Source organism: Candoia aspera, chromosome 1 (assembly GCF_035149785.1).
Source record: "Candoia aspera isolate rCanAsp1 chromosome 1, rCanAsp1.hap2, whole genome shotgun sequence".
NCBI lineage: Eukaryota > Metazoa > Chordata > Lepidosauria > Squamata > Boidae > Candoia > Candoia aspera.
The window spans coordinates 246614899-246628057 of record NC_086153.1 but is presented as its reverse complement, the minus strand read 5'-3'; the positions used below and the strand labels follow the sequence as shown (position 1 = coordinate 246628057).

The 13159-nt window shown below is 39.5% G+C and overlaps 1 protein-coding gene across 1 annotated transcript in view; it reads left to right on the top strand.

Moving 5' to 3' along the window:
- Positions 1 to 6706, top strand: part of INSC (INSC spindle orientation adaptor protein) — a 98645-nt gene extending 91939 nt beyond the window's left edge. The window contains exons 9-12 of the mRNA XM_063293022.1: positions 849 to 915; positions 2837 to 2992; positions 3599 to 3675; positions 6487 to 6706. Of these exons, the coding sequence (XP_063149092.1) occupies positions 849 to 915; positions 2837 to 2992; positions 3599 to 3675; positions 6487 to 6615 (429 nt within the window). The 3' untranslated portion in view covers positions 6616 to 6706. The remainder of the gene's footprint in view (positions 1 to 848; positions 916 to 2836; positions 2993 to 3598; positions 3676 to 6486) is intronic.
- Positions 6707 to 13159: the final 6453 nt, after the last annotated feature.

Below are 13159 nucleotides of genomic sequence, written 5' to 3'. Positions count from 1 at the left end.
AAGGCACAAATGTGTATAGGGCTGACCAAAAAAAACACACCACTTTAGTTTCTAAAGTTGGGTAGATTTTCTCATATTCATGTGTTGCTCATGCTGAAAGGGTTGTATGAACCAGGGACATCCGCAGGGGAGTCAAGAAATTGAAGATGGTAACATTGTTTGCATGACTGAAGCCGCCATGTTGACGTCCCCCACTCCCCCCTGCAGACATCCCTGATGTGAATGTTCCAGCAATTTAAGCTGAGGAAAATAAAGCAAAATTCAGCCTCCAAGATAGGATTGGGCTACTTTTTTGAGTCAAGGCCACTATTTTTATTGTTGTTTTGTTGTTAATATTTTTAGCCTTTTGAGAGCTGCAGAAAGTATAGTGATGATGTAGTTACAGTATGTCATTAGAGTGGGTTGCACATTTTTTTTCATCCTTTTAAAAATGTCTTTAGGTATATTAGGTATACTAAGTTTCCCAGTTCGAGATTTTTGTATTTGACTCAACAAATTTTTGTCTTCAGATTTCAGCAGTGCAATGCTTAGGAAATACGGGCCTGAAGAGAACAGGACATTGGTTGCCTATCACTGTCTACCATCTTTAAAATAAAACATTGTGGAGCTTCATAAATTTTCTAAGACTTTTGCCACAGTGATTTAATGAAGTTGTGCCCAACAGGGGCCCATCATACTTACACAATTACAGGTCATGGGAGAATGACAATAAGAATAGGAGCAGTTATGCAGTGGGAATAAGAACAACAGTGCCAAGTGGAGGAGCCATTTGCCAAGTAGTAGAACAATGATATTTATAATAATAGTTGTATAATGTAAAGTTTCAAACTTGCCTCTTTTTAATTTAGATTGTAACAGTATTTGCAAATCTGTCTGTCCTGGACCACTGTGCTTCAGAAATAATCCAACAAAATGGTATGTAAGTTTTGACAAATGCATAATAGATTTATACATGTAAAAAAAACCAGGAGCCCACTATTTCAAAAGCATGGCTTTTTTCTATTTTAAGTGTGGAATGCTGATAGTTACACCTCTGTGTCTTGGGAAATGCAATGAATGTTTTTGCCTATAGTCTCTATATTAGTGCAAAATAAAATAGCTGGTTAATATTTTGTTTGGGATTTGGTTTTGTGGGAGTTTATCTTTTCATCTCTGTGAAGATTTTGTGGGCGCAGACTAAGCATTTCAGGGGACAAATGGTTTAATCATAAAGAAGATTCATTTTTAGAAACTAATGTAAGAGTCTCTGAAAGCAGGGCCCAAATACAAGGATTATTCTAAGGGCCTTTCCCAGTTTGTACTTCACTGCAGCATTGATATAACCTAGCAACCTCTTTTTTCCCCCTGTCTTTCTCACCACAACATTTCTTTCTTCTTGACCCCAACCCATACCTGAGGCAGTTTAAAATCTCCTTAGCAGTTCCAGTTAGCTTTCCCCCTAAATTAGCTAAACATCCTGCACAGTTTTCCCGCTGCAGCTGCACTATTTGATGGGCTTCTTTGACCATTTTGCTGGGCTCCTGTCAGGTGATCCCATGGGAGGTGGGATCAGTCCAGTACCTATTGATCACTTTGGCCTGGTATGGGCACACTTGTTCCCCTCTACCCCAGAGTACGATTGTCCAGGGCCATGCTGCTTTGGGCAGTGGGACAGACTGGTTCTTTCAAACTGATCGTGTCTCTGTACCCACTGGGTCTCTGAGCTATCCCAGATCAGCCCAAACAGCAGCTGACCAGGAAAGGCAGTAGGGAGGGTGCCAGTGAAGAAACAGAGAGAGGTGTCTCTCTTTCTCTACTGCTTCACTGCAGAATTCCTCACCCACTGTTGCTCAAGTTGCTTTTAAATATGGACTTAGCATCCTTCTGGAGGTTTCAGTGCTGTCCTAAACCCATGTTCAGAAGTAGCTCTGACAACAGTTGACCTTCTGCTTGTGGTTGTTGTGCGGTAAAATGACAAAGAGAGAACCAGCTTGCTGTTGTTTTGGCTGTCAGCAACTGGGGCTAATCAATCCAGGGATCAGCTCCAGTAAACAGCAGTATCTTCCCTTTGCCTGCCCTCTCTTCTCTCTTGTAGCTGGGAGAAGTGGCAGATGAAAGAGGGGGTGGGTTCTGACAAATAAATACACCTGCAGTTCTAGCCTTTTGTCAGAAATGTCATCAATGTGATTGGTGGATGGTTTTCCCTCTGGCTGGTGGTATTAGTGGTGGGGGTCATCCTTCCCTTAAATGGGAAATAAGGGTGCTGTTCTCATGCTGCAAGCTACAGCAGAGGATTGGTAATAGGAACAGCTAAATCTGTGCTGGCTTAGTTAGTTACTTTCTTAATGTTACCAATTCTTCTGGTTCTACTTGGAATAATGATGGGGGGTTATACCTTCATACAGAATTTGAAAGAGCAGTGTGGAGGATATTTTGGGTTTGGGCCCTGCAATTATGCTGGCTGGCTGTGTTGCTTCATCTTTAACTATAACTTTTGTATCAGTGATTCTTCTTACTGTGTTCTTGGACAGTTGTGAACAACATTTTATTCCTTTGTAGGTTTTTTTTTTAATCGTATGGCATAGCAGTTTGGTGTTCATGCTGCTTTTTCTTGCTGGGAAATCCTTGTGAGGTCCAGCAGCCAGATGTGTAGCTTATTTAGCTGTGACAAATCACATTGCCCGGGGTGCACCACGAGGAGGCTAGTCTACATTGCATTGAATTGGGCTGAGAGAGAGCGACTGGCCCAAGGTCACCCGGCCGGCTTTCATGCCTAAGGCCGGACTAGAACTCACAGACTCCTGGTTTCTAACCCAGCACCTTAACCACTAGACCAAACTGGCTCTCTCCTTTGTAGGTGTTCAAGTTTTAATGGAAATGCTGTTTGAAAAATCGTCATTTGAGAATCCACCGGAAAGAGCTGCTTGTGAACGAGTTCAACAAAAAGCCGCAGTGACACTTGCCCGGCTGAGCCGCGATCCTGAAGTAGCGCATTCAGCTATAAAACTCAACTGTACGTATTTAAATGCTTTTATACATCAAAGGGACTTCATTTAGCCCACTGTTTGCTGAATGTTACTTTTATCCATTGCACATCAACTATGAGCCAGTCTGTTTACCAGTACCGGACATTCATTTTTTAAAGATTTCTGTTTTAGGAATCAACCGATGATTGCCCCAATTGCCAGCTTGGAGATCCATTAGCAGTATGAATATTTTAATGTTGCTCATGACAACACACTTGCAGTACTGCATGCTAACCCAGCTGCCCAAGGAAATGATACAACATTGTTCACAGAAAACTCAGTACTAGCTTTAAAGGGTGTAAGTGGGATTCTTCTAAATGTGGGACAAGAGGAATCCCCTAAAATGGTGTCATTGATTGAATGAAATAAGTGGGATATGCCTGAGTAAAGATTCACTGGCTTTGCAAATAGAACTATGAATGCTTTAAGTGCTTGCAGTTTGTTCTGCCTAAGGGGAGGGTTTTTTTCCCCCTTGCCTATTTCTTAGCATCACTTTTAATGGCATTACGGTATTTTCACTGAAATGGATACATTTAGAAAATATACCACACAGAACAAATTGTTGATCAATGTTCATTTCAAAACATTTTTAGGTATTCCACGTCTCATACAGCTTTGCCGGTCTCCAGGTGAAAGAAATAACAGTGATTCTGTTCTTGTTGCTTGTCTGGTAAGTGCATCTAATTGTTCTCTCTTTTTTTTTTCATTTTATTCTGCTGGTGGGGACATCCCTGAGCAAAAATTCCCATTGGCTGGAAAGGTAGGACTGCTGATTTTGGCAGATTTCAGCCTTCTGATTCATATCCCTCACTATTGGGAAGATTCCTTCAGCTATCCAGAACAGATATGCAACAGAGAGATTAGTTTTTCTATAAAGGAATATATTCAATTCCATCTTGTTGGAAGAGTATCTGCCAGTAAAAGATATCCCTCTGCCTGTTGAACCCTTTCTCCTGCAGTGCCCCAGTTCTGTTCTACAGAGGCATGTAGTAAAGAGAGAGCAAATATACTTTATTGTGCAAGTAAACATCTATTTCATAACATCAGATAATAACCTTTTGGGCATGTTTGACATCCTGCTCGTTAATAAGTTTTATCTACAAGTTTTATTGTGATCTGGCTCTCTTCTGTCCTTAAAATGAGTCCATTTTGTACAAACATGCCTTCGGGGCATTATCAGCAATGGAGATTTCAAAGTTAAAGTCTTGAAGCTTAGTAGTCTGAAGTCATTTTCTTTTCATTGAATAGATAGCTTTTCTTTCAAAAAGTGTTTTTATCAGATTGGTACATGGGATATCCAGCATTCTGCAGCTCCCTCCCTCATGACATGGTAAAATAATTTCTGTAATAGCTGCCTTATTTTAATGAAGATAAGTAGACAATCTTTGTTTTTGCAACGGAGATTTGCACTCAATTTTTTTGTCTCCAAATGGCCGGAAATCAGATGATTTATTATTGGTAATCCCATAAACTTGCAGACACCCATCAAAATAGAAGCTGTTGTATGTTAAGAATTGCACACAAATAATTCTTATCTCAGTTTTTAGTACTAAGAGCAGGGCTTGCCGAAAGTCACATTATAAATCTATGCATTCACCTACAGAGTGCTTCATTGGCACAAGGTCTCTAGAAACAAAGTTGCCTTGTACTAGTTAAGGGCTTTTGGGGTTTGAGGCATGGAACATTTTTACATAACATGGTTTAAATAAGTTATTTTGAAATTATATTTCCTTCCTAAAATGAATTCAGTTTGTTGGTTTACTGAGAAGAAGCCATTTTTCATTCCAGCATTAAGTTGAGGAGTTTGAAGCACAGAACTGTTGTCGCAGACAATGCTGGCACATAATTAATGTGTCCCAAGAGAGGATAGGCTGAAATTGCTCTATGGGGCTCCTAAACTCATGGACTGTAGAAAGAATGGAGGTCTAATAACTTTAGTTCAGAAGGGAGAGTATGTAGATTCTGAGCATTTGGCCTGCTCAAACATAAATCCATCCTTTATTAGCTTCCGTATAGGAAATAGCATAAAAAGGAAAAGAGATTATGAAATAGTAATCCATCATGAAATAGATTTCATCATGACTGGCTGGCTGTTAGAACTGGCTCTTCCATCAGACAGTGAGTCAATTGCCCTTCTTGCAAATGTTGGGATGTCAGGAAATGCTGGAGGAGCAGCCTCAGTGGACCATTTGATTTTCCCACCTGACCTAAGGAGCCTGCTAGCCTCAGTTAGTGGAAGATGCTGGAACATTACTAGCATGGAAGTAAGAAAGATCCACCTGGAAATTTGGTAATTGTTACATGGATAGGGGATATGTCACAGGTTCCTTTGATACCCAAGGGTTGTTTACTCAGACTCACCAAGATGTTCCCAAATTAGACACTGTACACGAAGACCGTATGTTCACCCCTGTTATGTGTGTGTGGGGGGTTCTTTTACTTATAAAACCACTAGTTGCAGTATAAAAGTGTTTTTTTCTTACCTAGGTGACCAACTAATACAATTCTTTCCAACCAACCTATATGTCTATCACTATTACTACTCTAACTATGTCTATTCTAACTAATACATGTAGGTCACTAAGCTATTCTATCACTATACTATTTCTATTACTAACACTACTAACAATTCTACTACTGTTTTAGAACCCAGTTCTCCTTTCAATGGACAAAGTCTCACTTGCTCCTTCTCTGCCTTTGCACAAGCCTTGACTGCTGCTCTCACCCTTGCTTCCTTCTGTCTTCTGCTTCTCCTACACACCCACACCACCACACCCAGCTGTTCCAAACCCAGGGCTTTTGACCATCTCCCTGCCCTCCGTACGCTGAGGTATGTTAGGCTTAAAGGGGAAAGCAAGCACTTAAAGGGTGCTTACAATTTTAGTCCAGTCTGTCCTTCCACAGGATACTATCATGTTACTTGCCTAAGGCACCAGACATCCTGATCAGCCCTACCTCTCAAATTCTATTAAAAGGGAGTCTCAATAAGATATGATCTATATAAATGAATCTAATAGTTACAAATAAAGAACATTTATGACCTGCAAGACATAAGCAATTTGAAAAGTTCTCTTTAGTGAAAAAATAACCCTGTTCATTTATTTATTTAATATAACATTTGTGTATGGCAATTACACATGGACATTTTTTTTAAAAAAACAAATGCTGTTAGGGAAGGACAGCATTCAGTGTGGGCAGAGTTGAGGAATTTAAAGATAAGTCTTTCCTCCCCTGCATTTTGGATTCTCCTGAACAATCGCTTCCCATTTCTAATTAATCAAGTGAAGCGACTGACCTAGCCACTTGTATGCATAGCACTCAGTTCAGCCTTCACTGGGAGGTAAATGACACAAGGAATTTTCACTGAACTTCAGAATATGAGTCTTTCTCAATTAGGAGTATATAGCATTGTGTAAAGCAGGGTTTATTCTTATTAGCATTAGCATTAGCATTTTAAAACTGTTGTCACATTTTCTTATAGGCAGCTTTACGACGGTTAGCTGTTATGAGCCCTGATGGTCTTCAAGAGTCAGATTTCCAGCAGTTGGTGAAGCCCAGGCTTGTGGATTCCTTCCTCCTTTGTACCAATATGGAAGAGAGCTTTGTGTAAACAAACAGAACTATATCATTAATGTTATTCATGATTGTGTAACTAATTGGTTATTTATGATTAATTTATTAGAAGAGCTTATCAACTAACACAAAAATATTGCCACTTCACGTTTCTGATTGCTATGTCTTCACCTCTTCTAGGTTTGCACAGCATTACACAGAATGGGAGATGGGTTACTACTTCCACAGCCATTTCCCATTCATAATCTGATATCATGACTTACTTTTGGGGTGGAAACAGCAGTTGTATTAATAGATGGAAGGCAGTGGCAATGGGCAGGGATGGGCAGCCCACAGCTACGGGGCTACAAGCAGCCTTCACACATCTTTTTACGTCTTTGGGGACCTTGCCAATTGTGGAAAATTGTTGGAAGGTTTCTAGAGAAAGCAGAAGAAAACTGATATATGAACAAGGGGTAGTTTCACATAGCATGGTGGAAAGTGGCACTTTGTACCATGAATTCAGTTGAGTTTCTTCAAGTAGAATATTATTCTAGAATTAATCCAAATATTTAAATTCAAACAACAGAGAATATACAATATTCATGCTCAGAAAAGAGTGGAAAAATCTCTCGCACGATATGCTCCCTCCATTTTTCTTCTGACAACCTCATCCCACATGTACCAAATTAAATGTATTTCCTAGTCACCGTAGGTTGCTATAGAAGGATGTGGTGGTGCTCAAAATTGTTAATGCATAGTACACAGTAGGATCTGCAAAGTCTTTGATAAGACCCTTAGGGGATAAGCCCTTTCAGGTTGCTACATAAACCAGAGTAGCCTCAGGTATTTACCAAAGCTTTATCATGGCCAAGCCATACTGTAGCAATACCTCCAGAACCTTCCATGATCTTATGCTAGCACTCCTGAGAAAGCAAAGTAGTTGGTCAAAGTGTAGTTGCCCACTTTGATTTGGAGAGAGGCAAAGGGGGGCGAGTGACAAAGCTTCTGTCATGACCTCATGACTCAAACTCCACAACTTACATACTTGTGGCTAATGCTCTTGGACTGCAATTCCCAGTCTCTTGCCATTAGCCATGTTGTTGGGACTAATAGGAGTTGAAATCCAAAACATCTGGACATCATCAGGTTTATCACATGCACTCCCTGGAGATACATGTACACGGAAATCTGCAGTTTTTAGATTTTTGTAATTTGGCTTCCAACTTGGAAAATCTATATAAAAATGTATATATTGAGGAACAATCTGCACCCAACATTAGTATATCTGCAGGAAGTGCACAGTCAGGAAAAGGGATTTTGAAAATATATATTTTGGAGAAAATGTATACAGAAGTGCATATGAACTGCCTGGAATTTTTTGCTGAATTAGCAAACTCATGTGGAAGTAGGACCAAATCAAGGGAGTAGTTGGAGATATGAAAAAGTAACTGGAATCAAATGGACAGATTTGCTAACTAATTGAAGTGAATATTTGTAGCTCAGGGTTGAACTGTGGAGTCCTTGGTGCTCTCTGGGCCTTGTTGTTTTCTTGCAGACGTTTCCTTGCCAGACCAGGCAACATCTTCAGTGTGAAGAGGGAGTGGGTCTTGCTCTCTGTTTATATACTGTCCTAGTGTTAATCTTTGCATATCTGGGTGTTGATTGCTGCAACAGATATGCAAAGTTTAACACTAAGATTGACACCAGATGACAATCAAACAGCACAATACACCTTAATCAAGGAACTATTAACTCAGTCAATCAACCAAGCAGCAAACAACAGCCCAGTCAAAGAACTCCCAAGGACAGAACAACACCCCCACCAACACAAGCAGGGCAAGCCACGGTATATAAACTGAGAGCAAGGCCCACTCCCTCTTTGCACTGAAGATGTTGCCTAGTCTGGCCATTAAACGTCTGCAAGAAAACAACAAGGCTCAGAGAGCACCAAGGACTCCACAGTTACAATTGCACTGAACAAATGTTGGTTACAACCTATCCTTGGAGTTCCAGCCATCCCAGCAACCCCGCAGTCACGTGATCATGATCTGGGTGCCTGGCAATGGGTTTGCACTTAGGACTGGTTGCTAAGTGCCCTGCGATCATGTGATCACCAATGTCTGCAAGAAGACAACAAGGCTCAGAGAGCACCAAGGACTCCACAAATTTGCTAACTTCTAGTAGTATATACAGTAGTAGATAAACTGCTATGAAGGGCAAAATAACTCTTACCACAGATTTTCAGTCCAGCATGCTACTTGATAGAGCAGCCAAGTGCTTTTGTGTGATGGCAGTGGTAGGGAAAGAATGGATGATGATCTTCTTCTCAACTATTTCATAGATGCTTTTCCTTTCACAGAATTTGATACGCATGCATCTACTCCTGAAAGTGTCACAGGTATCGAGGAGAAGAAATTTGGGGTAGACAAAGTTTTAAGAGAAAATTTCTCTACATACATACACTTAGATATTTTTCCTTGACTCACAGTTCATTTATTTAAAAAATGAGTTTATATGAATAACCTTTTATTTGTAGCTTGATTTCAGACAATCACAAAGCAGCATATCTGATATTTATACTTATGCTTTGATACTTGGACTAAAGCAAATTATTGTCTTATTAATACATTTGGGGAAAATTTAAGTATAGGATGTACTATGATTTTTAAAAGAACAGCTTTAAATAATCGCAGTACAGGTTGATTTCTCCAAATATCTTAATCTTAATTATTAAAGAGAAACCAAAAATGTATAGGCAAAATTCAGCTCTTACTTAAGCCAGTGGCAACATTTAATAGTTACAATTGGATAGTTTTATATTCAGAGTTTGATTTTATAGCAGCAAATGCAAGCCTTGATCTAAAGGAGAAGAGTCAAGCAATGCAAACCCAGTGGTGATAGTTTTCCAGATGAATAAGGGCTGATGGACCACATGAATAAAACTGGAAGTTTCTTCCAAGGTGTCCCCTGGCCTTGTTGACTTTGGTGGAATTGCCAGGCCAACTCACAGGTGGTATATTCAGCACTGCAGAGCATGAGTGGAATTGAAGCATGAAGAGGATTATTACTGCAAGCTTCAGTGCTCCAAAGGCTTGTGGCAAAGTGCCAGGCACCTAGTCAAGCTCTTGTTTTCTGAGGTACTTTTTTTTGCCAGAAACAGTCTTGTATCTCTGATTTCTTGTCAGGTTGTCAGAATCATGTTAGATAGATAGATAGATATTTAATCAAGGAACAAGCCTGCAAGCATTTACACACAACACTGTAAAGTGAGAGGTTGAAAACGACTTTTGCTTTTTGGTCCTAGCATTTATTTGTACTATTTATATTTGGTTTTGTTTCTGGTTATTAAAGCTTATTTGCATTGAAAATCTATGGCTTAATATTGATTTCACTGATCTGCAGCATGGAAAAGGACTTCTCCCAGTCTGCAGTCCCGCTTTCGCTCTTACTGAGAACAGATCACAAGCTATAGGGGTCTGGAGTTCTATGGCTGGAAATGCGGGCTTAGCTCCTGAGAGAGCAGCAAGTAATCAGGAAAGTCATTCATTCTTCCAGATGAATTCATAACATGTCCTGCAATTATAGTGAAGGTCTGGAGTTAAAAGTAAATTTGGAACTAGACAAAGGCCAAAAAACAGAGCATGCTTTTTAACAAGGTAATAATATAGTTAAACCAAGTAGTCACAAACAACTTCCTCAGGAACAAGAGGCAATATAATCCAGAAAACCAACATGTATCCTTGTTGTGTTGTTGCTGATGATTAGTTGCTTTAATTATGATGCTCCTAAGAAACTCGACCATAATGCCAATATGCACATTATTTTGAAATAAAAACAAAATTTATATACATATTTACTCTGGCAAAACTGTTACAGGACCCTCTCATGCCATCTGCAATGTCAGGGCTTGGTAAAGCTGTTCATGCTACATTAAGTTTAAAAAGACCGGTTTCTTTGCAAAATAAATGGTACACATTTGACACCAGAAAAGGCAATATTTAAAAAATATCACTAGGAGGACATTTTAACTTCTCAGGATGTTCTGTCATCTTAAAGAGAAATTTCACCATGAAATAGCAGAATTATTGCACATAATAAGTTCAGATCTATTGTGGGCCTTCCTGTTATCATCCTATATATGTATTTTATCATGCAGCAATTGTTTTGTGCTTTTACCAAGTTAACTGCTGCATTTCATTTTTCTCTGACCTCACTATTTACAATTCAGTCTCTTAGTAATCAGGGTAGAATTTTCTCTTGCATGTTTTCTACCAGTTGTCATTCAATCTGATGAAAAACGTTTTACTTTTAGAAATAATTTCAAAGGAGAAGAGAATTTTGAAATTATTTTCCTGGATGGAGAGTTATGTAAAGAATTTTAAGTGCAAAAATTATGTGTAAATATCTTCTGTCAATGTACAATAATTTATTTAGTGCTTTGCAGCTTCCTTGACTTTCCACATTTCCATTATATCCCTTTTCAGTAGGAATGTATTGTCATTGTTAAGGGGGAATTCAGTGCTTGAGAACTTGTTCCTTTTCCAGGAAAATCCAGAAAAATTGGCCAATTTCTTTCTCTGCCCATAAATGTGGTGAAGTACAGGTAGTCCTCATTTAGCAACCAAAATTGGGACTGGCAACTTGGTCATTAAGCAAAGTGGTTGCTAAGTGAAACCACACTATGCTTATGATCTTATTTCAGCTTTCCTTTGCTTTACAGACCTGCAAAGGTCATAAATGCGAGGATTGGTCACAAGGTTACTTTTTCATCACTGTCATAACTGTGAACAGTTGCTAAATGAGCAGTTGCTAAACAAGGACTACCTGTACTTAAGAAGCCATTTGTGCATAGGAGTGTGCGTGCATATGTGTGTGCATGTTTGTAATTTAGAAGAAACACTTGTGCATGTGATTGAAATGGACTATAGCCTGCAAATCGCATGCCAGGATCATTTTCCAATTTTTTAAGGTGCCATGTGATGTTTTACAATTTTTTTTTAATCATTTCATCTCAGGATGCAGTATCATATTGTAATATATAACTTTCGAGGGCAGTTTTTGCCTTAGTCATTGCATATTTCTTTAAATTGTATGGTATTCCTTTTATGCTTAAAAATACTGCCCACAATGCAACATGAATAACCTGTATCAAGAATGCAGAACTCCTCTGTGCTAGTATTTCAGTATCACCAGACACTGGTTACAAATTCACCTTCTCCTTATGTCCCCTTCCCTGGTCTTTGCCATCTTCATCACACCAGGGAACAAAACGCGCTGCTGATACTCATGCAGACTTAACTAAAAGCAGGAAATACAGGTATAAACTGTATGCAGAGCAAGTTCCCCAGTCAGATTGATACTGGGCTCTCATTAAAATGGATCCAACTTTAAGACCTGCGTCACTACACATACAGTATGTCATTTATTTATTTATTTATTTATCAAATTTGTCACCGCCCATCTCCTCCGAATGGAGGGACTCTGGGCGGTTTACAACATAAAACAATAACTATATAATAAAATTCCAATATAAAATATAGACTAAAACAGTTTTAAAAACTACCAAATATAATAAAATCCCGATGTCTATGGTCTCATTCAGTCCTTGCATAGGAGTATGATTATTCTCCTCCCTGCCCCAAGCCCGATGGCAGAGCCAGGTCTTCAATTCCCTCTGAAAGGCCAGGAGCGATGGGGCTAATCTCACCTCTGGGGGCAAGATGTTCCACAGGGCGGGCATCACTGCAGAGAAGGCCTGCCTCCTGGACCCCACCAGATGAAATTCTCTTGTAGATGGGGTCCACAGCATGCCCTCTCTGCATGACTGGGTGGGATGGGCTGATGAAGCGGGGAAGAGGCGGTCCCTCAGGTAACCCGGTCCCATGCTATGTAGGGCTTTAAAGGTGATAACCAACACCTTTGAATTGGACCTGGAAGCAGACTGATATCCAGTGCAGCTCACAAAGCAAAGGTGTTATTTGCGCCCTTCTAAGGGCACCAAAAATAGCCCGTGTGGCCGCATTCTCGACCAACTGAAGCTTCCGGATACTCTTCAAGGGTAGCCCCATGTAGAGCACATTGCAATAATCTATATGGGAGATAACAAGGGCATGAATGACTGTCCGAAGACAATTTATCTTCCTTGTTTAATAAGAATTCACTCTTGCAAGAACTTTGAGGTATGTGGCTATTAGGTATATTTATTAACTAGTGTATCTAGAAGAACCCTTTCATTCAAAGCATGGAGCATTTGTAAGATCTCCTGCTGCGAGACTGGTGTCAAGCAGATCATATCTCACACAGACTGCAGCTGGGATGAGTCCTAATTCTAATTTGCCTTGAAGGATGATGAGAGATATTGGTGACTGGAAACCTCTTATGGACTTTTTGTATAAAAATGAAAAAAAAGTAACTTGTGATTTATGGTTTTGATTAGACAGGATAGATTATAGAAAGAAGAGAGTCATGCTGTAACTTTAGAGAGAGAGGTTAAAATATAATTGCACTTATAACTGCTGTGAAGAATATCAGAAGCCACTGCTTTGTATCTTTCTTCTTTCCTTTCTATTTTTCTTTAACATTTTTTCTTTTCTTGCACT